The 25,913-nt window shown below is 37.8% G+C and overlaps 2 protein-coding genes across 2 annotated transcripts in view; one reads left to right on the top strand and one right to left on the bottom strand.

The window, feature by feature from the left end:
• The window catches only part of LOC140925127 (dynein axonemal heavy chain 6-like), a 101,306-nt gene extending 80,288 nt beyond the window's left edge, over positions 1-21,018 (bottom strand). The window contains exons 1-7 of the mRNA XM_073375083.1: positions 20,609-21,018; positions 17,622-17,957; positions 14,592-15,083; positions 13,943-14,046; positions 6,840-6,902; positions 4,531-4,798; positions 2,777-2,888 (exon numbers count right to left, since the gene is read on the bottom strand). Of these exons, the coding sequence (XP_073231184.1) occupies positions 2,777-2,888; positions 4,531-4,798; positions 6,840-6,902; positions 13,943-14,046; positions 14,592-15,083; positions 17,622-17,957; positions 20,609-20,887 (1,654 nt within the window). The 5' untranslated portion in view covers positions 20,888-21,018. The remainder of the gene's footprint in view (positions 1-2,776; positions 2,889-4,530; positions 4,799-6,839; positions 6,903-13,942; positions 14,047-14,591; positions 15,084-17,621; positions 17,958-20,608) is intronic.
• A 203-nt stretch (positions 21,019-21,221) lies between these two features.
• Positions 21,222-22,474, top strand: LOC140924343 (uncharacterized). Its single transcript, XM_073374381.1, has one exon. It carries the CDS (start codon positions 21,266-21,268, stop codon positions 22,373-22,375), a length of 1,110 nt encoding a protein of 369 aa, XP_073230482.1. The 5' UTR covers positions 21,222-21,265; the 3' UTR covers positions 22,376-22,474.
• The last annotated feature ends 3,439 nt before the right edge of the window (positions 22,475-25,913 follow it).

Here is a 25,913-nt window from a genome sequence, read left to right as displayed (position 1 = left end):
TGAAGACTCGTAATGTAATTGGTGCATTTTGATTCTTCTATTGTCACATTCAAACAGTCGTGTATTGTTAGTCAAATTGTCAGTTTTCCAGTCGTTCTCTCGCAGTTAGTTTTACTTGATTTCGTCAGTAAGTCGTTTGTACGGTGCAGTAACTGTCGACTACAATTCAGTGCCGTTTGTTCAAAGTTAGTCAACCAGCTTTCTAAAGTGAGTGGTTGATAGTAGTCTGTAGAATACGTAATACATGTCGCAGAGTCCCAGTCAATTTGATGTTTCCTTTTATAAATGGTGTTTAGCAATGTGATTGTTGACGTCCCCATTTCTTGTCGATCGTTTGTGTTCGGTCAGTCGCATGCTAAGGTTTCTGCTGGTTTCACCAATGTAAGTACCCTGGCAGGTGCAGCATTTGATCTTGTATACTGCTCCCTGTCTGTCCCTTAGTTTGTCTTTGTCCTTGACATTAGTAAGTAGTCGCCATAAAGTGGTTATCAGTTTGTGTGCAACACGTATATTCTAAGGTTGTAGTATATGTGTGATAGTTTCAGAGGTGCCGCTGATGTAGGGTATAGTTGCTGTCATAACAGGGCCAGAGTTGACGTTGGTCTGAGTGCTGGAATCGGTGTTACTGAGAGTGTTCCGTCTAAGAAAGTCCATGTTGTAGTTGTTTTTACTAAAAACGTTGTTTAGGTAGTCAGTCTCGTCTTGTAGGCTGTCAGGTGAGTCGCAAACTAATTGCGCTCGTCTTGTCAAAGCCTGTGTAGTTGTAACCTCGGGAGAGGTCGGGTTGTATGATAACTGGTAACACTGATTCCAACACTCAGACCAGCGTCCAGTTGTATCACGTCAGTTGATGGTATTAAACAGAGTTTAATACCATCAACTGACGTGATACAACTCACTTTGACTCTGAAGATAACTACCGCACAGGATTTCGAAAAGTCAGTCACTTTCAACAACAACAGTCCTATTCAGGACTACGTTCACCGGGACGATCATACTCAACTTACTTATGGAATGACCATTGGGTTCAAACTTTTCACGGTATTCATTTTATGTTGCTCAAACTCTTCTCATACATCTCTATTAAAGGCAACACAATGTCCAGAATTGTTTTGATAAAAAAATCAAAACATCATTTCCCCTAAGGTTTGACTAAAATTCTGTCAGTGCTATAAAAACGATTTTCATTTGCCGCCATAATTGGTTAGCAATACATTGTCTAACATTTTTGACCGAAAAAGGTTTGCAATTCTCTTTTCAACTAAACCCTTTCAGGCTACAGCCTCGACATATTAGGAAAAACTGTATCAAAACACCTTAAACAGGGGATTCAAAAGCTCTTGACCTCAAGTGCAATGTGCATGTATTGTTAGCGCAGCCATGTTCACAACATTTGTACGCTTAGTATGGTCACGTTCTACATGTTGATAGTTTTTTCGGCCATAGTACATTAGTACGCTTAGTACAGCCGTGTTCTATGTATGATGGTATTTTATTCGGTCTTGGTACATTGGTACCCTTAGTATAGCCATGTTCTATGTATGTTGGTATGTTTTTTTGGTCTTAGTATGTTAGTACGCTTTTGTTGTCTAGATCCTCTGTTATTCGTCATCTATTCCAGTAAGCTGTTCAATATTGTTAATAAACACTTGCCCAACGTAAATGCCTATGCTGATGACAATCAGATTAAACCTGCTGATTACACTAACGAAACCGATGCTGTGTCATCCCATACAATCCTGTATCCGTGATGTACTGAACTGGATGCTGATGGACAAATTAAAACTTAATCTTGCAAAACAGAATTTCGTATCCTTGGAACAAGACAGCAACTCGAGAAAGTAAAGAATCGTGGATAAGTCCTTCAATACAAGTAAAAAACTTGGGATCATGGTTTGACTCTAAGCTAGATATGCTTAGTCATGTCAATAGTATCTGCAGCTCGTCTTTTTTATATCTACAATATACGAAGGATTAGAAAGTATCTGTCTCATCACACAACCATATCCCTTTAATATCCATGCGTTTATTACCAGTAAATTGGACTACTGCAACAAACTATTATATGCCTTCCCACTATTTACATTAATAAATTTCAAAGAGTTCAAAATGCTGCTGCCAGACTTGGAACTAACAACCCTCGTATCTGTCACATTACTCCTGTTCTAAATGCTCTTCACTGGTTGTCCATCAAATACAGAAATGAATTTAAAATTGTGTTATTAACATTCGAGTGCCTCTCTGGACAAGCACCTCAATATCTGGTTGATCTCACTGCTGTCGCTGCCCGGTCAAGATATAATCTTAGGTCCAGGAATGCGACTTTGTTGGTACCAGCCAAAGGACAGGTGCCTACTACACTATTGGTGACTGAGCCTTTCAGTCAGCAGCTCCCAAACTATGGAACAGCCTTCTGATGGAGATCAGAAACATTCAGAGTCTTACATCTTTTAAGAGAGCTCTCAAAACGTACCTTTTCAAGATTCCTTTTAATTGACTTCACTTTTTTAAAGATAGCTTTTAATTCACTTATTCTTACCTAATTGTTTGTAATGTGCCTACGAGAATATTTCTATCGTATATACGCAACATAAGTTTCATATTTACTATTATTTTTATTTATTTTGGAACTCATCAAGTGACCAGCCCACAATTGGCTAGACCAAGGATAAAATTGAACCACAAGTCAATATCTACCCTTAGTTATTTTTCTGTAGTTATTAAATTATTTCAGGAGATTCAATCATTTCATGTTAACAAAGAATGTAGATATTACCTTTTCCATTTTTGCCTTCTGTTTTGGTGGTTTTCTTTTTCTTTAGATTTGTTGGATCTTTTGTACTTTCTGGGTGAACCCATTTTGTGAGGCCTTCTTGCATTGTGATTTTCTGATGGACAAATGAAGAATGTTGGCTTTGCTGAGGTGCAGGATGATGCTTAAGACTATAGTGTTATCTCCAATAAGGGGACAATCTTGTGGTAACACCAAGTGGCTGCTTATGGAGGTTGGCCACCAAATAGAGGTTCCTTAGTAATTTGCACAAGAGACAGCTCTAATACTGGACAAAACTACTAAGCAGGATAACAAAGGTTCTCCCAACTTTGCATGAACAATACTACAGTATCTACAATGCTATAAGGTGTAAACGCAATAATTGGACTGAGGGGGCAATGTCTGTACCTGAAACGTTACATTATGGGTCCACAAACAGTTGACAATTTCTATGTCTGACTGTATTTTCCTTCAACACATTTTCAAAACGAAGCCAAACTAAGGGTATGAAATTTTCAGTGGTTACTTGCTATAGTACTACTTGCTCTAGAGGGTGACCACAACTACTTAATAGAGGTGGTCGCTTAATGGCGGATAAAATTACGAATCTATTTTTCATTATTTTACACTTTAATTACTGGCTACTTAAAAGAGGGTGGCCACTTTATAAGTGGCAGTTTAAAGGAGGTTCAGCTACACATGTATGCTAATGTTAATTTAGAGGAAGATTAAGTAAATATTGCCAGTACTGATTTACTTCAACTAGCAATCTTCACTCCCTCTATTAAAACAATGCATAACCTACATGTAGAAGTCACTGACAGAGGCTAAACACTGTAATTCAGACTTTCACACACATCAACTCCCTCTGAGCAAAAAGCTGCAGCTAAAGTCATTGCTGGGATACTGCAAAAGGATGAATTTTTAAGGCACTGCTTGTCACTGGAAGTCTGGTTTAATTTTCAGTAGTGATATAAACACAAGTGCGAGCAAATATGCAAGCATAATAGTCATTTTACCATGAAAACAGCCTTGGTCCAAGCATTTTTACATGTGAGCATCAAATGCTTGTTTCCTTATGCTTGCATTATACTTGTATAATCACAAGTAAAATGTAGGCTTTTACACTTTAATGTAACATGGCACACACCTTAAGTATACATGTACGGGTTCAAATTCTTGAACTTGTTTTGACAGTATTTCAGAGAGCGCTCAACTCTTAGAGGAGTGTTGACATTATTATTATAATAAACTGCTTCAAGACTTCAGAGGTAGTGCATCGTTTTATTACTACAGCTCTGTTTCGTGTGGCCAAAAGATGACTGCACTCATCAGGTAATATCAACAATTGACCATTAGATTACAACAACTGGCAAACAAAGCGGAGATATGGTTGCTATGAGATGTAAAAACAGCGTTATTTTATCATATAAATCATGTGATTTGCTATTTATAATTTGACAGATTGTGTTACACAATCATAAAGTTCTTGTGGAGGTATCTGTTTCTGTGGGGGCATGAACTTGCTAACTCATTTCGCTTGTTTAGATTGCAGAGATCCTTTTTTACAGGGTTCAAGATATTTGATGATGATGATGATTAATAGCAAGCACAAATTCTATACAGGAAAAATCCAAATAATACTGGTTTTTTTGTGTGTGTGTATGTGTGTGTGTTTGAATTTGTGCCTCACCACCTTGAATTTGGTTAAGGAACTAAAATAATAATATTTTCCTTTATAACATAAAAAAACATACCTCACAAGCATCTTTTACTATTTCCAGAACATTTGACCTTAACTTGGCCAGTTTTTCCTTAGCCTCTTCTGCTTGCCTAGCCTGTGCTTCCACAAAATCTGCCAGGGTAAAGGTTGTCTGATGATCAACATAAAGAAGACAGATGGCATGTTCTTTTTCACCAACTCCAGTTATGCTACTGCAAGCCCTCTCACAAAGCGATCTCACAAGAAGAATAGCTTGTTGGGTGGCTAGTGTTGCTGAAAACAGTGAACTGTCAACCACAGACCTGACAAAAGTAAGTACAATTCACAGACAGTAACATATTATGTAAGTACTGTATGATGGCAACTATTTATTTTTCTCAAACAGGCACTGCCCTACAAGAGCCATTTGATAGCCAGTAAACAATAACCAGGTAACAAACAGATTTATAACTTCTACATGTATTAAATGCAAGTTAAATCTCTCCTGTTGCAACCCTCCAAGCTGTGACCACTTTAGGCACCATGGCAACTAAAATGAGGTGCTGGCGACTTGATTCGGAACATAGTTGCCAAGTTAGCGACCACAAAAAACTGATACTTGAAGAAACAAAAAAGATAATTAATTGTCTGAATTGTACTGAAATGATAAGGTCCTCTACTGATATACCAGAGGGGGAAGATTAGAAGATGTTGTTGATATTCATTCAAATGAACGCTTACTTCGTTAAGATTTCTACTAAAATATTTTTCTGCTCCATTGAGCACAAGTCAGTTGCCTATCATGCGACATTTTTTTCAACCTAGCTTGTAATGCAGCTTGTAATTGATTTGTTCTTCATGATTTTCCCTTGGAAACCGCCCGTGTGGCTAAACTGGGAAGGCTATAGCCTGTTCGTAGACCCTCTATTTTCTCTTCAAAGTCTGTCGAGTGCACGTGATAAAAAATAAAACCGTGGGGGATTAAATGACCGCTATCGCAGGGGGGTAGGGGAGGGGAAAGAAGGGCAAGCTTGTGCACCTGCCGATGTTTTTGAAAAGAAAGAAAACAAGAATAAAACAATGTCTGTGTAAAGGCAAGGAACACTATTACACTGCAAATAAATATATATATTTTAGGGTTTAAAATAAATGGAAAAGCAGAAAGTTAAAGTCGGCATGGAACATTTTAAAATAAAAATTTGAGTAACATAAAATGTTGAATAATTTTTTAAATCAGACGAACCTAAGACTAATCTAAACTTTGCGAAAACAATTGTCTTAAATGTCTTAACCAAAAATAAAGCAAAAGGTATTTATTGCAATCTCCCAAGCGGTGTTTTTGTTTGCATTCTTTAGCTGATAGAAAACTACAGGGTTGATTTTTAGATCACGTTGTCCTTTCCGGCTGCGTCATTGAGACAATTATAGTTTCATAGGACAGAGGTAAATAACTTCTCAATACGCTGTTTCATCAGTAAAATACTGAAAGAACACTAGCTTAAAGCCAGTTTTAGCGCGACATTTTTTTATTTTTGTACGTCCTGGTAAATGCCGTTTAGAAACATTGTTTTGGCTGAACAATATCATTTGAAAGCCCAAATTAACTATTAACCAATAAAATTATTAACACTTTAATTATTAATATATATTTTGGTGCCTAAAAAATCCTTTGGCGACCAAACCTAAAGAGTTGGTTGCCAAATGGCCACCAAATGAAAAATTTAACTTGGAGGGTTGGGTTGTGACTGCATTACGTAAAATGTCTAGGGAAACTCAAAATAATTAGTCACTGAAAATACTTTAGTAATGAAAAGACAACAATTTCAACTTGACTTTTGTAATTTTTTTGGCTCAGATTTCTGCTGCCTTTAAGACTGTTAAAAGTTTTGCAACGCTTTAAAGCTTTTTTATAGTCACAACAGCACTCCTATGACAAGAGTGTTGTTTCATTGTTTCGTTGTCATTTCTTTTTCTCAGTCATACAGATATTGAGCTTCACTTGTACATGTAATTTTATTCTAAAAATTGCACTGCAGTGATTCTCGCAAGATGACACTCTCCTATCTCAAGAAAAGACACTAGTGTCCAAAGACAATACTGGTAACTTACTCTACAGTGGTACTGTATGGTCTTTAAATAATTATTGCAGGTGCTTTCTATCATACAATTATAATATTATTAAAATAGTTCATGTATTAATAATATTCTTATGATTGGTTTTTCCACATTATACGTTTATGTCTATGTTAGACTGTCAGTGCCCCATTTTGCTACTTGGATACTGCCAAATGTATCACAAGGTTTGTGATCCATTATCACAGCCCTTTCATAACATATTAATTTTATCTAATCAATTCCAATCACCTGCTACTGCAGTTCTTTTCAAATCTGACATTATTTTTCCAACAAGTGTAGCCTTTCCACAATCTGTAAAAAAATTCAGGGATTATATTTAGTAACCAAGAAAAGTATACATGGAGTCCACAACTGCATTATGCATCATTGGACAAAGCAATAAAAAGTTCATCATTAATGCCTGATGTAGCAAAATGCTGTGCATAGTAGACTCCTGTGTGCTTGACCAATAACTTGCTGCATTTCATTTTAAATTATATTTACCAAGCAGTTCAACATTAAATCACAGGCAGCCCAAACTCATTATTGAAAAAGGGCCGGTGTAGGGTAATTTACATTCCACAGGCAACATGTGACCTTTGTGCTGGACTTGCTGGTGTCACCCTACAGGAGACTGTTGAACATAACAGACTTTGTATGAGAAATATAATACTGAGATCTGTGAATGCTAAAAAAATGATAAATCTAGCATACCAACTATTTTGCATTTGAAACTGGATACCTCACCAGGGTGACAATTGGCACTTACACATCGCGTGCAAGGGCAAAAATAACCTGTTACCTTAAAGGCTCCTTTTCCCAACACCACACCCTTACACCAGTCATGTTACTGTCAATTGTCACCCTGGTGAGGTTTCCAATTATTGCAAAGGCAAATTAGTTGGTAGGCACAAAGGCGTCCACAGGCACTGGAGGAGCCTAAAAATCCTGTGAAACATCAAACAAACACCAAAACAGAGAGGAATACATCACACGTAAGTTTTGGACTCCAGGTTGTCTAAGAAACTCCGCACTTCACTGTTTTCCACCCGGTCAAACTTTGGCATTAATATATCAATTATTGCATCCATAATGGTGGTTCTTGTTGAACCTTTTCTTTAGAAATTCCACGATTTCTTGAAAAAAAAGTTTAGATTTTACAATTTTCAGTGTTCATGCACAGATCTCAGTATTTTATTTCTTGTACAATGTCTCATTTCCAATGGTCTCCTGTAACCCGACACCAGCGCATCCAACACAAAGGTAATGCATAACCTAAGACATGTTAATTACTGGTAACGTGAGTTTAGGCTAGCCTGTGTACAGACGTCCCCACTACCTCAGGAAAAATCGGGAGAGGAGACGTCTGTGAATCGCCGTCGATAATCGTGTTCCGGTATAAATTTGCATAAATTATTTTTTGTTCTTTCGCTGACAGTTGAAAAGAAACAGGTAGGTAAAAAATAGCTCTGGCGTCTGTGCACAGGTTAGACGAACATCTTCACGCAATGTCCACCCAAAAATCCAGATATAAGATCTCTGATTACAGGCAAGCCAGGTCAAGCGTACCTCCCAAGGTCCATTCATGCATTTATTCGAAATTAAGTTGAACCGTTGGTAGTTGTAGATTTCAGATTCATCTCTGAGTGCATTTTTGCATGCGTAATGAGCCGTGAATTTACACGCGATTTAGTTACGAAATTTCTACCAGCTCAGTTTCCCTGAATTTGATGTAAATGTCTTCTAAGACATTTAATCCATTCAAAGATTTTCAATCTGACCGAATGCAGAGAAGTTCTCTTAAAATATTCACTGCTCATTACGCATACAGGAATGCCGATTTAAATTTGACACCAGTTACGGGAACGACTAACGGATTCATTTTTTCAAATAATCAATTCATTAATAGAATCTTTTTGGGGTAAGCTTGACCTGCCTTGGCTGTTAACGTTGGATTTTGTATGCCTCCTCTTTTATTTCCAATACCGACCGGTACAGACAGACGCATCCGCAACCGGTGCAGCAAACATCGGTGGTCTTAACTTCTCATGCCTTTTTGAGAGAGCCGAAATAAAAATAACGCTAAACAAATATGAATGTCCACAAAGGCTGAACTTTTCCCTGGGGTATCTATTCTGAGGTTCATTCACCAATGACAACACCGGAAATTATTTGCGTCATGGCATTAACATTACAACCAATCAGAGGCTGTCCCCAACATTCCGGGGAAACGGGAACACGATTATCGTCGGCGATTCACAGATGTCTCCTCTCCTGATTTTTCCTGAGGGAGGGGGGACGTCTGTACACAGGCTAGTTTAGGCCACCTGCGATTAAATTCATTATATCATATATGATATACAAAAGAGATATGTTGGTTTTGTCAATCGTATTTATCATTATAACTAGTAGTAATCACAGATTAAGAAGTGCGTTCAAGCTTTTTTAGGATTACTATCAAATGTGACGTTATTTGCTAGTAAATTGATGCTGCAAAACACTTCCTATATGTTTTTCTTAAAAAGAAACAAAACAAAACAAAACGACTACAAAAAAAAGAGAAAAGTCTCACAAGGCAAGAATCAAACCAGAGACCTCAGACGTGTGAGGAAAACGCACTATCCATTGCACCAGGCAACCATTGCAAAGACTGCATGACAAATAAATGATGTGTATTTAACATTTTTGTGCCCACAAGTTAAGATAAATTATTCAAGATGGCGCAGAAATTACAGACGTAAGCAGAAACGAGTACCACAAAAGGTCACCCTTGAGTACCACAAGAAACTCAATTGAGTATCACAGGGGTCTCAAGATTATGTGTTGTGTTCTCCTAACATCGAACGAAATAAAGTTCAGATATAACATGCACTCTGATTGGTTGAAAAGCATGCTTTATGAGAGTATAAAACAAGGAGCTATCTGCGAATCACACCATGTGATGGTTTTCAAGACTAAAGTTTCGCATTTCAGATATAAAAATACACCATTTAAAGACACAAATGGAAAGGGAAAGTTCAAAAGAATGCTCATTTTTCTTTTTGTGGACAAGGAAAGCTTTTGGTTGCAAAATCGTCCTTCGAGGAATTCCACAATGTTTCCTTCAAAGCGGAGCACAAAATGTCCTGTTTAAAATTCATTCAAGGCAGCAAAGTTTTTGAAGACTTTTCAGCCACATTCATTTTTTACTTTTTTAAAAGGGAATTTATGTATGTATAAAATAACGTTTTACAAATGTTTTATAAATTTTGTTATCGGCACTAAAGAAAAATTACAAAGTGCACCCCGATTTAAGACGGATTTCGTTGTGTTGAATTTTGCTAGGTGCTCATCCAATTTTACTTGCTTTTAGATTAACTTGTTAGTTATCGATCAAAAATTTTCACGAAATAACTTCGCTGTTTATTGTTTTGAGTTTGTTCATTCATAGAATTAGCTCAAAACACAATCGCAAGACTACAGCATCACTTCTGCCAAGATGTTGGCAAATTTTATAGAATTTTTACTCCCAGGTTCAGTTTCTGGGCACTTTTTGATACGAAACTCTTAAAAGCAGTTTGTTTTCAAATTGTCATGTTAATGACATACAGGCTTTCACAGGCCGCAATTCAGCCGGTTTAAAAAGCACTTTTTACCTTTAGAAACTGATTTTTGGATGTAAAAAGTACACTTTTTCTGCATTCAAATTCACAGAACGTTTCACTCATTTCACTTTGTGATAGCTTTGATGTTTGACAGCTTTTGTCTTATTCAACCAATCAAAAACAATCAAATCATTTGGCCCATTCTAATAAGACTTACGATTGACTAGCTTATTAAGCGTGTTTTATGAGAGTGTAGAATATGCTGACGACAATCTGGTTTGCTTTGAAAATAAAGTTTGTTTTAAAAATTAGAAAGCAATGCATGGGGAATTTCACAGATTCTTTACCATAAAACAAATAAAGAAGCCTTGACTGTGCTCTGTTCTGTTGTAACGTGCTTAGGTAGTGGCTAGAGCACTCAAAAAGTAGGGAGAAACACTGGACTATGCTTTGTGTTTCCCCCCTACACTTATTTCCTGCTCTAGCTGCTTCCTGCGCGCTTTACAACAGAACAGAGCACAATCAAGGCTTCTTCATTTGTTAAATGAATGACAATTTTATTTTTGTCATGATTATGACGTCAAAACCTGTCAAAGGAAATGCTCTGCTGATGCCATTAATTATACGTTCACAAAATCAGGTGACAAAATAATGTGGGCTGAGCTTGATGCACATTAGTATATATACACTGTAAATGTTGTGAGAATTTCCCAAAGATCAAAGCATTTTCCCTTTGTTGATCCCATTTATAAATAAGTAACGTAACTATTTGTCTCGTGGCTTTGTAATGATCCTGTAAATAGAAAATTGATGTTGGTCCCTGATGGGACTTAAAGGATTAAGATATAATATATAGATTTAGCCAGGGCTAAAAGCGAGGCTCCCATTAATAAATTTATAATTTAAATCAAACAATAAACTTGTATTCCACAATTCAGTTAACTTTAGAGCACATTCGTGTGACTTTTCAGGGAAAGGCTAAGTGATTTTACAAAAAATAATTTGCAAACAGCCCAAGAGTGAACCAAATCTCACATCGAGTTGGCTCTTGATCACAGTAGATTAATTAGGCCTGGAAAAAACATTCCGGCCGAATTTTTTGCGTTTGACAAGTTTATTTTACAAAATCTTGCCAACAAATCTGGGTGCGTGTAAACCAACCTTTTATATCATTTATACATCACATCTGAGGCGAAACAGTACTATGAGGCACTGTTTTTATCATACAGACCCCGGAAAACAGAATGCAGTATTTCACAATATTGCGATACAAATTGCTCTTCAGGACGATCGAAGCACGCGTGGGCTTTAGCCGTAAACCGTTGAAAAAATTTTCAAAATCATCTATACGGCCAGCCGGTTCTGACTTTTACAGTGCTAGCAGTGGCGAGTATTTGAACGAACATTAACAGAGTTACGCTCCAACATAATAAAGAATCTATTATGTTTATTTTTTATTTTAAAACGGTTTTACGCGCGGCATTTTGAGTACTCCGGGAAGCGTTGTTTACTGAACGACTGAAAACAATCGGCACAACGATTGAAATTACAAGAGAGAGTACTAACAGTCAATAAAACAAATATAATTCTGTACAACTTATACAGAGACGACAATTTTCATTCAGGAAGACAAGTATTAAAGTGTCTCTAAAAATCCTGAGTCTTCGAGCTTAAAGCTGAAGTTTATGTTTTAAGCCGGCTTCCCGGTGTTTGCTTTTTTTAAAGACGAACTCGAGGCAAGAAAACCGCTCAAACCTTTCTTTTACAGCCAGAATTATAACTAAATATTCTTTGAAACGTTTTCTTTCTATTTGCGGTGAAAAAATGTCTAAAGGCTTTTTAAAGATCTGTAAGCTTATAACAAACCTGATACTCGGTCAGATCATTGTCTCAAATATTACAAAAGTGCGTAAACAAAATAGCCGCATCAACTACGCTCGACTTCATTAAATTAGGAATAAAAAACAAACATCAAATACAATAATTACTTAGGCTTACCACTCGAGATGCAGCTCCTGAAAGGTATCAAGTAACGCCAGTATCGCTTCAGACTTTGCAACCCTCTTACGCATTAAGCAAGATGAAAACGAAAACGATGCCATCCGAAATCGGATTTCCGACTTTGACTCAATCAAAAACCCAATAAACAAACTGGCCATGAATAACAGAAGACTCCTGATAGCAGCTGAATTTCATTTTGTACATCCAGTGGAAAAAGAAAGTTAAAAACATCACAAGTTGACACAAAACTCTGTCAGCTTCAGCTGTCAAAGTAAACAAGATTCAAGATGCTGCATAAATTTTCCGCATGAACTCATCTGTCAAATTTTGACCAATCAGAGCATAAAAATTGGACGTAGCGCGTGACCAACGCGTGAACATGGCGAGAAAAAACAAAAGAAACTGTCTTCCCTGCCTGTAGCAGCTGGCTGAATTTTCGCGTCCGAGGTCAGTTTGAAATCAAAATTTTAATTGTGCAGCACATAAACACAACATATTTCATATGAATTTAAAAAAAATTAAACTTGAGCCTGCGATCATTTGAAAACCAGTACCTTGTCAGCGGATAACTTCAAAAAAACACTTGACCTCGATGGGTCGACACCTGAGCCCGCGATATAGTCAAGTGATACTGGTCAGCGGATACCTTGTTTTGACAGCTGTCAATGGATCACAACATTGACGTGTATCAGTTTTCCTGTGCTCCGATCCCAAACTAGCTAGAAAGTATGAGACTGAGCATTGATCGCAATCTAGTAAAGTAATTAACTGGTCAGCGGACAGCTTCCAAATAAATGACGTCACCTCAATGAGTTGAGCCCGCGATATGGTCATGGGATACTGGTCAGTGGCTATCCTGTTTTGACAGGTGTCAATTGACCATATTGTGAATGTCCAATGTAAAAGATGTGGACTTGGCAAGACACGCCTGAGACACCCCTCCCTTCCTTTTGATAGTCTCCCCTACCCCACCCGTACAATCCGTAGACGCGTACGTACGTACGTACGTACGTACGTACGTACGCTCGGTCAATCACGTGACAACCAAAGGAAAAGTTGTTGACCATAATCTATGGGTATGGGGCTCTGTCCCACGCGCGCTTCGCGCGCGTGGGAGCCCCGCTATAACTCAGCTAAAAATGTATTGGATACTGTACTGAAAATTGATGTTGGTCTCTGGTGGGACTTAAAGGATTAAGATATATAACTCAGCTAAAAATGTATTGGATACTGTACTGAAAATTGATGTTGGTCCCTGGTGGGACTTAAAGGATTAAGATATATAACTCAGCTAAAAATGTATTGGATACTGTACTGAAAATTGATGTTGGTCCCTGGTGGGACTTAAAGGATTAAGATATATAACTCAGCTAAAAATGTATTGGATACTGTACTGAAAATTGATGTTGGTCCCTGGTGGGACTTAAAGGATTAAGATATATAACTCAGCTAAAAATGTATTGGATACTGTACTGAAAATTGATGTTGGTCCCTGGTGGGACTTAAAGGATTAAGATATATAACTCAGCTAAAAATGTATTGGATACTGTACTGAAAATTGATGTTGGTCTCTGGTGGGACTTAAAGGATTAAGATATATAACTCAGCTAAAAATGTATTGGATACTGTACTGAAAATTGATGTTGGTCTCTGTTGGGACTTAAAGGATTAAGATATATAACTCATCTAAGAATGTATTGGATACTGTAACTCCAGTCAGAGTACTTTTAAAATTGTTAAACAATTTTACAGGTAATAATATCTCACCTGAATTTGGCAAATGTTTGAAGATCAAAAACTATGTTAAAATTTTTCCTTTCATGAAGCCATCTCTTTAACAGGGTAAGATCAGAATCAAATCCTTCTCTGATCTAAAATATACAAAATCAAATCATTAACCCTTTAAGCCTGCCCCAATATCCACATACAAATTCTCCAGACTGATCTCCATACATTTCCCTAGAGAAATACACCTGTAGTTGTAAGAGTTTGATGAAAGATCAAATCATTTTCTCTTTAGTGATCAATATAAATTCTATTCTCATATCCCTTTCTCTTGATAATGTATGGCTTTTGTTAGGAGAAAATTGGTGTTGGTCATTATTGGGAATTAAAGGATTAAACACACAAAAAAATCAACGCAAGGTCGGTAATACGCACGTGAATACCTATAATTATGGTTAGACAGCTCAGCTTGAAATATTAGGGCCAGTAAACAGAATGCCTTGTCAGAATTAATCGCTGGATATTGAATTGTCAAATTCTTCAATGGCCAGTTACATGTACAACATCTGATCATGCTAAAAACCTGGGAGGCTTCACATGAGCAAAAACACATTTGGCTGGACAACTTAGTCAACACCTGCCCAACTCTGAGACAGGGAAGGAGAAAAACTACAGTAATAATTCAACGTACCTGTGTCACAGCAGAGGCAGTGACAGTGAAATACTGTGCAGAAGACTGGGCTTCCTGTGATGGCACACAGATTAAGTCATAAGGATTGTAACGCGCAGCTCTCACATCTCGATTCTTTGGTAAGCAGTACAGAAATTTGCCATCATCTTCTTTAATGTACAACCTATTGATATTGTTTTCATCTTCATCTGGATCCTCACCATTGGCAATTGCATCAAGATCTATGCTCATGTTAAGTCTCTGCCGAAGTTTCTTTATGACATCAAATACATCTAAGCCAATGAATTCACCGTCACTCATAGATGCTTGCTGAGATGCCAGTTTTGACATGTTTCCATTTACTTCAGGCCCATGGTTTCCAGTTGAAGGTGGACGAAGCTTTGCAGATGAAACACGGGATTTACGCGAGCTAGGCCTGCTATAGGTAATTTCACTTGAGGCATAATTACTTCCTTTGTCAGTGTTTTTTCCAAGGGATGCAAGAGATTCTGCCTGGAAGAGAAAGAACTTTTAGATTGATTTGAATCTGATTTTGACCAGAAATGAATGAAATATGTGACCCACCACAGGATTTCCAGTATGATGGTGATGACACCAGCATGCTATTTTAGCACAGTAGACAAAAAAAATTTCCGTTAACACGGGTAGCCCCGTGTCACGATGCATGCCTAATTAAAATTTCTTTTGTTTCATAAAAACAATGAACCGTGTTTAGTTAAACAAAGAAGCGTGTCAAGGATGTGAAAACAAAAACTATGTCATGCAGTGTCACTTTTCTCTCTGATGTGCCAAAAAAATCACGTTTGGGTCGTGTCAAATAATATAAAGACCCAGATCAGATCAACCATCTGTAAGAGTTCTTTAAGGTTGATCTGATACAGGTTTTGCCACAACAGTATCAAATTGCAAGTGCGAGAAATTATTCTGTCTCTAAAAAAGCAAAATCAGGAGCACGTATTTTTTATCACCAAATTGGCGATTTAAGTTGTAAATTTGACCTGTTAGGTTTGAATGAATCACAAACTGTCACTATCAAACTTGTTTTGTTTTGCCACATTCTTGTCTCAAACACCAAATTTGTAGCAAGATCAATTTCATAATCGAAAATATTGTACTGACTAGTGGCTGAAATTAGGCCATAGCTGGGACAACATACTAGTATAATTTCCATTAATCTGCAGTTAGTCACTTTTCATGGCGAGGATGACAACAACATTTTCGGTTTTTTTTTTATCCAAAATGAATTTTCTTTTTATTTACTTTTTTGGGGGTAGGCAAAGGTTTTAATAAAGCAAAATCACAAGCACACATTTGTAACTAATTTTTATCATCGAACTGGCAATTCATGTTGTAAAATTTCACCTGTTATCTTTGAATGAATCACAAATTGTCACTTTGAAAACTTGTTTTGTTTTGCCACATTCTTCTCTAAAAATGCGGAAATTGATAGAAAGATTGATTTCATAATCAAAATATTGTACTAAATGATGCCTGAAATTAGGCCATAGCCGGGACAACATAAACATTTCAACTAACCCAAAACCCTTTTTGATTAGCAGGATTGATTACAATCCTTCTGTAATTTGAATTTCTCAAAAAAACAGCACTTGCCCGTTGGGCAAGTTAAGAACGGAATTCACTAGCCCAACAGCAAAATCCACTACCCCTGGGCTATCGGACATGACTTTCTTTGCACGTTGAGGATTTAAATAAAAATCAGCTAACCTCACTTAAGGTGTTGTGTTTTCTTTCCTGTGTGGTTCCCGAGTCGTTTTAAGGCCATTTTATAAATTTTAATTAAGCTTTATTATAGAGGAACAAACAAGTACAATCAGCTCAAACGCATAAGATGGCCATAAATCGACTCAGGAACCACACAGGAAAGAAGACGTACGCACCTTAAGTGAGGTTAGCCAATTTTTATTTACATCCTTTCACTTAAGGCCTTGTTGGTTATGTATGAACCTTCTATAAATGCTACATTTGCAGCTATTAAAACAACACGTTGCAGAGAGTTTTTAAGCAAGAAGTGATCATGCTGACCAAATGGAGAACTGAATAAACAAGGTCGTTATTTTCCTTTTGCAATAGAATAATTATTAAGTGCTGCTTTTGCAAGCCTTTAAAAGACCAAACCAATGTTCAACATAGTGAAATATGTTTATATTTCAGACAGTTGAATCCTTTACCGTGGCAACCAAATAAAAAGTGTAGTTCTTAACACTACAGGTGATGATAAACCTGTGTTTCAACTAAACATTTTGCGCACTACTTCTTTTCAAAATATCATTTGGTTCAGTTAAAGACATTGGTGAACCTGAAAAGTTAGCACATTGTAGTCAGGGATGTCTAAGGGTTGCCATGATCATCAAAGCAAAGCATTAGTATCATCCATAACTGTTAGTGAGGTGAAGATCCCCTGTGTTGAACAAAGTGAAACTGCTGTCCTAGTCTTAGAGGCAACAGGAGGGAAAAGTTGGGTACGGCCAAAAACAGAAGATACTTGATACACAATTTCACGAAGGAAGTAACTAAGGACCAATTCAAACGCAATGAGGGAAACTAGAACTTTTCCTCGAATATCTTTAAATTTGGTACAAAGTCATGTGAACTGTGAAGTTTAAACAGGGCCTGACTTACATTAACTCCAACTTCTGCAGAAACTGAAACTGTTTACAATTCTTGTTTGCGTCCCCACATCCCGTATATCATATCCTCACATCCCTCATCTCATGTCCTTGAGTCCCATGCCCCTGTCCACACATCCCAATGTCCCCGTTCCCGTGTCCCAGTCCCATTTTCATACACAGCCAGACCACAACTGAAAAAGCTGCATCTAAAACAGCAATGACCTATCTTCTTGTGTTAAATGAACTTAAGTTTATGATATTTACAGTAATAGCTTGATAGGACATACATATTTCAACCCAAATATGTTGTGTAATGACAAATGGTCAATCAGTAACTCAATCAGTAAATGAACTGTCTCAAGTACATTGTATGTATGTGCAGTGTACAGACTGTATGTACCTGGTCAACTTGACTTTCATCTTCAGAGAATGTGCTTATCTGACCCACATTAGCTACACTCTGCAAGCCGCTTGAAAATGTAGCATCCCCATGTAACTGATCACTTTCTTTTGAGACTGTTGTCACCTCAAAGTGTATTGCATCTGAACGTTTTCTAACTCTTCCAGCACCTTTTTCACCCAGTGAAGCTTCTTGTTTGACTGAAACTGGTTCCTTGGGAAGGCCCTGATTCCTCTGGGCCTGTAACCTGTTGAAATCTCTTCTAAAAAGAGTTGTCCTGTAGTTTCCCATTGATGACCTAGGACCATTTTTTGAAGGTGGATGAGGTGCCATCTGCTGGAAAGTTTCAAAATTAAAAATTAAGTAAATATATAAATAGGTGCAAACTTTCCTCACTTGTGGCCAGTGGCTGAATTGTCAGCAAGTAAAGGTACTCTATTCAGCTACTTTATCCATATTTGATCTCACCCCACCCACCTAGACCAATAACAGCACAAGTCAGATAGACCACAACACCAAGGCCTATGTACCCTTATCCTGTCAAACAATCTAGAGAGTTCTTTTTACGTCTACGTCCAGGATTTGAACTCATGGCCTCCTGTTCAGCAGACTGGAACTAGTCCAGCCGTTTTCTGATTACTGTCGTGTTATAAAGAGCTAAAACTTACCATAAAGCCATTTACAAGTTGCACACTTTGTGGCCTTCTGATCTAAATGCCAAATATTAGCTTGCAAAGTTTGGGCATGTGCAGAAAGCAAAATTTTGAGATAGTTGTTGTGTTTAAAAGTGACAAAGCAGTCTTGCCTTTTACTTTCTGCTTTCTCTTCTCCCCACTTTTTTTGCTTTTCTTCCCTTGATCTTTTCCTTTTGCTGGGTCTTTAGTGGCTTCATTTTAGTCGGAAAAGTTTTTAGGAAAGCTTTTAGTATTTTAGAATTAGATGAAAGGAATGACAGGCAATTTTCATGCAAATTTTCAAGTCAATGTTACACGCCTTTTTGCCTTTTTCTCCGGTGTCCCTGCAGAATTGAGCTCGTTCTAGTATGGTTTGAAAGATCTCTTCACTCTGCCCAAGTTAGCGGACAAAGTTGTCCTTGACCATGAACATTAATGATGTCACAAGGGGTAGAAGGGACATGGTTCCACACAGGCAGTTACACAGTCAGGCGGCTCAGGGGCGAATGGGTTATGTAGTTTTGAGTCTCCATACAATCATTAATTATCAACTGATTATTACTGTTTAATGGTTATAATTAATTTTTCTGAATGTCCATCGAATATTTCTCTTATTGATAAAATAAAAACTTCTGCATCCTATGAGGTATAGAAAAAACTTAAATTGAGTAAAAATTTATGTGTACCTCTTTGAGTGTGTGCTAGCTTTCATCAATATTTAATTGTGCTAGGCCGGTGCGTATAACCTAGTCACCCATGTTTTGTTCAGAGGAAGTCAATCTTGGGGGGACAATAATTCGAGTTTGGTGGAATTTGACCTTATCAAAACCTGTATGCCTTTACCCGAGAATTCTTTACATTGTGATAAACGCTTTTTCCTGTGCACTCCTGCAACAGCCTTATACATTATAGACTTGCCACAAGTTGATCTCACAAGTTTAGGGTGAGCTTATTAGGTCACAAAGTGGCTGAGCGAATGAGAAGTCCACTTGTCTTGCTTGAGGGGTTTCATTTGCATTTCGCGCCAAAAATGGGGAGTGGTGTGACTCATTTTAGGTTTCAGGTTTCATTTGCGAGTCCATAACTTCAATGGCAGTATGCGAAAGAGAAAACTAATATTATAACAACTATTTTGTGCTGTAATTGTGCAGACCAGAACAAAAACCTTGTTTGCAATTGTTGAGAATCACTTTGGGAGTTCCAAACACTAGTATCTCTTCCTGATTTAAAATAGCAATCACCTCCTGCATCTGATGCTCTGATGCCATGGGAAAAAAAGAGAAATCAGCAGAACAATCACCAACACGGTGACATTGCAATCCTCCTCAAACACAAAAAATGATCAAAAGCATATGGACTAAGCACAAAAGTCAGACTTTCCCAACTCCAAATAGAGCAGACACAAAAACATCTCTCCCCGACAGATGACAAGATACAAGCCAGGTATGTTTCCATTGTTATCCTGTGGCCTCGAGGGCATCTTACGCTGTCACATTAATCAACCCCACATTGTTCCCAACATTAGATTTCAACAGCAAGTCAAGTTCCAATGCCCTTTACTTTCTTGTAAGAGACAATAGTAATTAAATTGTCTCTTACAAGAAAGTAAAGTAAATAAAGTAAATTATTCCCCAGGGGTCCTGAGGAGCTACTCTGATTGGTCTAAGTGCTGCAACCCCTTTTCTGTTCACTAACACTGGCACCAGTCAAGTATGAAAAGTCCTTTTCCCTGCACCATATTAATTCAGACAAAGGACTTTTTTGAAAGTCTATGCATGTTAGTATGAAAAAATTACCTCTCTGAGGTTACCTTCACTGACATGAAAACAGCCCTTCAAAGGAGAAACAAATCTGCATGTAAACCAATTAAACCATTTTTACATCATTCCAACCGGCTTTACCTGGCATAAAGAAATTACTTATCCGGAAATGGCACCTCACACAGAACCAGCAACATCTGAGAGAAATTCCCTTCACATGATATCCCAAGGGAAATTTCTTAACAGCAAGTTGAAGAATGAAGCCTGAAAACCCTCCAGTGTTTTTTCGTAATTTTCACTCGAAAATTATCCTCAGTCACCCTTTCCAAATGCCTCTCTGAAACTTAACAATGCTGCTGTGTCAATCTAGAAAGTGGCGTGTCATGTTTCCATGACATCAATATCCCGCTCATTTATGAAACCGGACCAATTTTCTTACCATGAATCCTGAATCAAAGCAACCCCTAGTAAGAACTCCGAACTAATATCAATTTCTAAATGTGACTTTCGGAGATAAGAATTATTGTTACGTTTCTAACATAAGCTTACGTACCTGAGAAGACTGTCCGTAAGATGGCGGGACAGGACGAAATATCGCTCGAAACACCTCAGAGTTCTCAGGTCTGTCATACAAGCGCAACTTAAGAGAATCAATTGCGGCTCGTCCATCACGAATGTCTTTTTTCAGTGGATTGTTATGCTGGGAAGCAAAGTTCTCTCTGTGTTCTCTTTTTGACCGGCCAGCAGTCCCTGTAGGAGATGCAGCATGCAAACAGCAGTCCACAACTGAATTGTGCGGGACGATGGGGTTTGACTCGTCTGTGTCGTCCATCTACGCCTGTGAACAGTCCTCTAATGACAGCGTCGGTGCTTTTTTTAAAGGAGGAATGGTTTCATTCATTTTCCTATTTTTTTCAAGAAAAAGTTCCAGAAGAATGACTTTTAAGCTCAATGAAACTTTCTGTTTACAATTTCCCGCAACATTTTTCTGGCTGCAAAAAGGCTGCAGTAAGAAGTGAAAACTAACAAGTGCTCTGATTGGTTTACGTAGAAATCCCGCTTCTTGATATAAAAGCTAATATCATTGGTTGAATATAAAGTTTGGTACCCAGTGATTCCCGTTCGAGAAAGTAATGGCGGCGGTCCAGAACCAGGCAACGAGCAACAATGGTTAAAAACGTTAAAGTTGCCCTGAAGAAACTTTACAGTCATGTCAAAGCAAAAATGGGATGATTCGAGTATGGATTCAGAGATATACGACATTGCAAGAGGGTTGTATGATTCCAAAGTTAACATAAAAAGGCCACCAAGTGCGGCCCAACACAGTGTTTACACAACCAGTTTTAGGGGGCCTCCGCCTTGTCTCTCCCAAGTTCATGCAAAAGAAAAGAAAAGAAGACCTTATAGTGCAAAGGGGAGGATAACATCAGACACATCAGAAGTAGTAGGCAAACCAAGATTGCCTTGGAGACCATTCTCTGGACATGCTGCCCTCAATCGACCCACTTTCTTGGCGGACGATAGTTATCGGGATAGTTATAACACCAATGTCAACAAGAACGTACAATCAATAAATATCAACACTGCTTCACGGGAGCAAGGGCCTCTCAGTGACGTAACAGCGTTACCAAAATTATATCATAACAGGTCTTTACCTAAAAGTCTTTTGAGTCTGAGTCAGTGGCTTACAGATGATATTCCTGATGACTGGCCCTCTTGCTATCAGCCGCAACATAGTTTTGTGTTTCTTCCTTGTGTTAATGCAGGAGAGTGTGATGGTTTGCCTGGTGTTCCACCAGTTCAGCAACCCGAGGATTCGCTGATATACAATCCTGCACCGCAACTTAAAAAATATAAGCCTCCAAGACCAAGATTTAAACACTTGTATGATGGTGAAGACAAAGAAAGAAAACAATGTTGTCATAAGGGTTCCAGGCTCAACCAGGTACCTTCACATGCAGTTAGTGTGATTGATGATAGATATAAGGGAATGCGGACAGTAGATATCATTAGACAAGAGATTCGGGACCTTGAAAGACTTTTGGAGGGAATTGGAAACCCAACAGGTTCGTCTGTAGTGGTTCGATATCAGCATGATATCAATCATCTAAGGAACATGCTTCAGACAACCCTTGATGGGTATGAATTAGATGATAATACCCCACAGTGTTTGACTCCAGTGGCTGTGTGTTTCCAAGAAGATCTGATTAGGTATCCCGACCAACATGAACAGATTTTTAAAACTATAAAACAACGCAGAGATCAGTGTGTTCAAGAGCTAGCAGATATTGAGCATGAGATCATGGAAAATGATACTTGATTGATACCACTTTACTATGCAGGGCACATTAAACTTTTTGTCCAATTCAGTTGTCCATTTGGACATGCGCGATGTGTATTTCACTTCCTTTCACCATAAAACTACCTACTCCAAAAATACCAACATAAAGAGAAATATGATGTTTGATAAAATTGAAATTTTCTATTTGAGGGTTTTTTTTCTCATTTTAACAGCTGTGTCCCAAATTATTTTGTGAAAAAACTCAAAGATAAGAACATTGACTAAAGATGTTAATATTAGTTTTACCGGGGTATGCAACTTTCAACACAATCAGGAGTGTTTTCAAAATATCAAAAATCATGTGAAAAAAAATTCCTCTTGCTTTCTTTAATACAAAAAGGTAAAGGTGCACAAGAGCTAAAGGCCAAAAAGGCTGGAGCTTATCCCAGTTTCCTTAGCATGAAACATGCCTAGGAGTATTGCTACTCCCTCAACCCCAGGATAGGATGCTAGTCCGTCTCAGGGTTACCCTCCAGCAGTATGTCACCCATACCCATTTATCTACTTGGGTGAAGAGAGACAAAGTGGAGTAAAGTTCCTTGTCTAAGGAAACAATGCGATTGGCAAGGCTTGAATCCCAGACTTCCAGATCGGGAGTTTGATAACCGCTCCGCCACACACGCCTCAACCTTCCATAAAGTCACATGAAAAAAGTCAAGTAGCTCAGTTTGAGACATGAGATCACATAATACCTGTATATGTTGAAGTTAATTTTTACCTCAGGTAATTTTTGTTTTTCTTTTGTTTGTGGGTATGGTAATGTATGCTAATGAAGTTGAAACAAAAAAAAAAAAATTACCTGTGATAAAAAATTATCCACAACATACATATATGTTTTGTGATACAAAAAGTACATGATGTGCTGCATGGAAGTTTTTCTGTACTGCATGGCTTACCAGGATGTGGTAACTCATGGACCTACTCATCCCAACTTGGAGGCTAGAACAGACTAATACCCCTCATCTTCCAAACCTCACATCCCCTCTTCACGCTTTGATGCAGCAAACTATGCATCTGACTCAGTGAACCACCTATCCCCAGTCAAAAACTACTGACCGTATTGTGCACTCCTACCGTAGTACATATGCACCTCTTCCCCTCTCCTTTAAGATTGGCATAAATCTTCAGATCATATCATGCAAAAGGCAAATTCAATAATTTTTTTATTATATTATTTTATTATTTATTAAGAATAATTCATACTTTATAAACAAACTGGCCCGACCATTCCACTCATAATGAAAATTTCACTTATTATCAAAATTGTTTAGCCAGATCGGTCAATTCCCAGATAATATGCATGGGTTGATGGGTTTTAAAGCAAAAACTCTTTAAAAAAAGCCTACTTCATTTTCAAGTGACCCCTCTGGCTGGCCTGTTCTGACTTTTGGAAAGCATGCCTTAAAGGCAAGATTAACTCAACTGATGTAAAGTTCCTGTCTCATTTGACAGTTCCTTAGATAAATTATTGGATATTGCAAACATCTTCCAAAGGATACTGCTTTAGACAGGCCAAATGAAGAGGAGTCTTGAAATAAGATATCTACATTGGAAAAGTAAAGTCTTTCAAGACACGCTGGCAAAGTTGTGTAGAAGGATTTTTCTTGTAACAAGAACAATACAGATCCTGTTTGTATTGCGATTTTACCACCCTGTTAGAATGGATAAAATCAATTGTTTAAGGTGGCTCAGTCATTAATACAGGTGCATTTAGCGGTGAAACTTTGCAAAGAATTACAGATATTATTCGGCAATAATACAAAATAACAAAACAATGAAATTACCTGTCCTGAAAATTAAAACTGTTGTCGTGGCTATCTCAGGTAGGAATTTGTTATTGAAATTCCACAACAATTTCACTGCTGAATTTTGACTGACTTTTAGTTACAGACTTCAGCTTTAACAATTCTTCTCAAATTTGTGTAGCATATTATTTTATTATGTCAATAAAAGCCGATACCAGAAATTTCAGTAAAAAATATCAGCAATTTCTTTACTAGAAGCAATTTTCTTTGAACAGTGGGGTCCTGTTAAGTGCTAATTTCCCCCCCAAAATATTTACCATCAATGAAATCGGAATATTTCATATTACTGCCAAATGATATCTGCTGTTCTTTGCAAAGTTTCACAGCCATTGCGTTGAAAACAAAAAAATTATGACAGAAAGTCAGTCATAGCTCAATGCTCCTGTATTAATGACAGAGCCACCTTTATCCATGACTCCAGTTCACAAATGGCTGAATGATAAGCAGTCTTGCCAAAAAGCTGATGTATGTAATAAGATTGTTTCAGGTTACCACTGGCAGTATTCACTCTTTTCAGATCCGTAGTAAAGAAATGCTTCAGATTATGTATCCAAAGAATCCGGATTTTGATATGATTGAAAGAATCCACCTCTGTTGTGGATCATTTGGATCAATGATCTGTTTTTGGATTTTAGTAAAGAAACATGCCCAAAGACAGGCCATAAGAAATAATTTTAATAAGAAGACATAAACTAATGTCATCCAAGTCGTTTCCTTAATTTTTCATTTCACAATAAAGCAGAATTCCTAATAACTTGCACCAAGCAACAACTAGCCAAGGTTAACATTGATCATATTTTACAGTAATTGGGAGAATGTAAAATTAGACCAAAAGAGGCAGTGACGAACTTAGGGACATGGTTAGACTCAGTTCTTCTTTCAATGAATTCCCATGTAAATGACACTTGTTGTAAGGCATTTCACTACTTATACTATATACACGTACAGGTAGGAAGAATTAGGCAATTCTTGGTTTGCAACCACGCAACAAGGCGGCTATGTCAGGGGTCAATACAAAAGAATTTTTCCATGAAGAGTTAACATGAAAATAAAGTTTAGTTCCCAGAGGAGAGAAATGCTTTTGTTCTTGACCACCAACATGGCCACCGTGACGTCACGTGCAAACCAGCAATCCCAGTGGGGGTACTTCCATACATTACCTATACAGGTATGTGCCGCCCAATGGGGTCGTGATTTTGAAGCTCCTAATTTAGAACGGGGTATCCTTTTCAGAGGCGTTTTCTAGAATGGGGTATAATATTTCAAACGCACGAAAGCTCCAGTTTTGTAAGCAGCCATTTGAAATTATTCAAGGACAGATTGCTTTTAAAAGTACGGTTCAATGCGTTAACAAGCAAACTGTTGTACTCTTATTGCACCCTGTGTTTTAGCATGCAGGGGGGGCGTATTTTGACATGAGCCGCGAGTGCTGACTTTGCCATCTTGGATAAATAGACACGCAGAAAAAAACAGGGCTATTTCGATTTACAAACTGTCCAGAACGGAGTATAAAAATTGGACCATTTCAAGAACGGGGTATCAGGGCAAATTCTAGAACAGGGTAATAAAAAATTGGCCCATTTCTACAATGGGGTATCCATTTTAGGGGAAATTTTTCTACGAACGGGGTGCCAATTTGGAGTCCCGGGCGGCACATACCCACCCAAAAAATACCCAGACACCCTCCCCCCCACCCTCCCCACTCCCCAAAC

The sequence above is a fragment of the Porites lutea genome, chromosome 14 (assembly GCF_958299795.1).
Source record: "Porites lutea chromosome 14, jaPorLute2.1, whole genome shotgun sequence".
NCBI classification, from domain to species: Eukaryota; Metazoa; Cnidaria; class Anthozoa; order Scleractinia; family Poritidae; genus Porites; species Porites lutea.
The sequence above is the reverse complement of the archived record's forward strand: the minus strand, read 5'-3'. Positions and strand labels throughout refer to the sequence as shown.

Coding starts and splice junctions, on each gene's coding strand:
- LOC140924343 (XM_073374381.1), top strand. CDS start 21,266: ATGTCAAAGCAAAAATGGGATGATTCGAGTATGGATTCAGAGATATAC.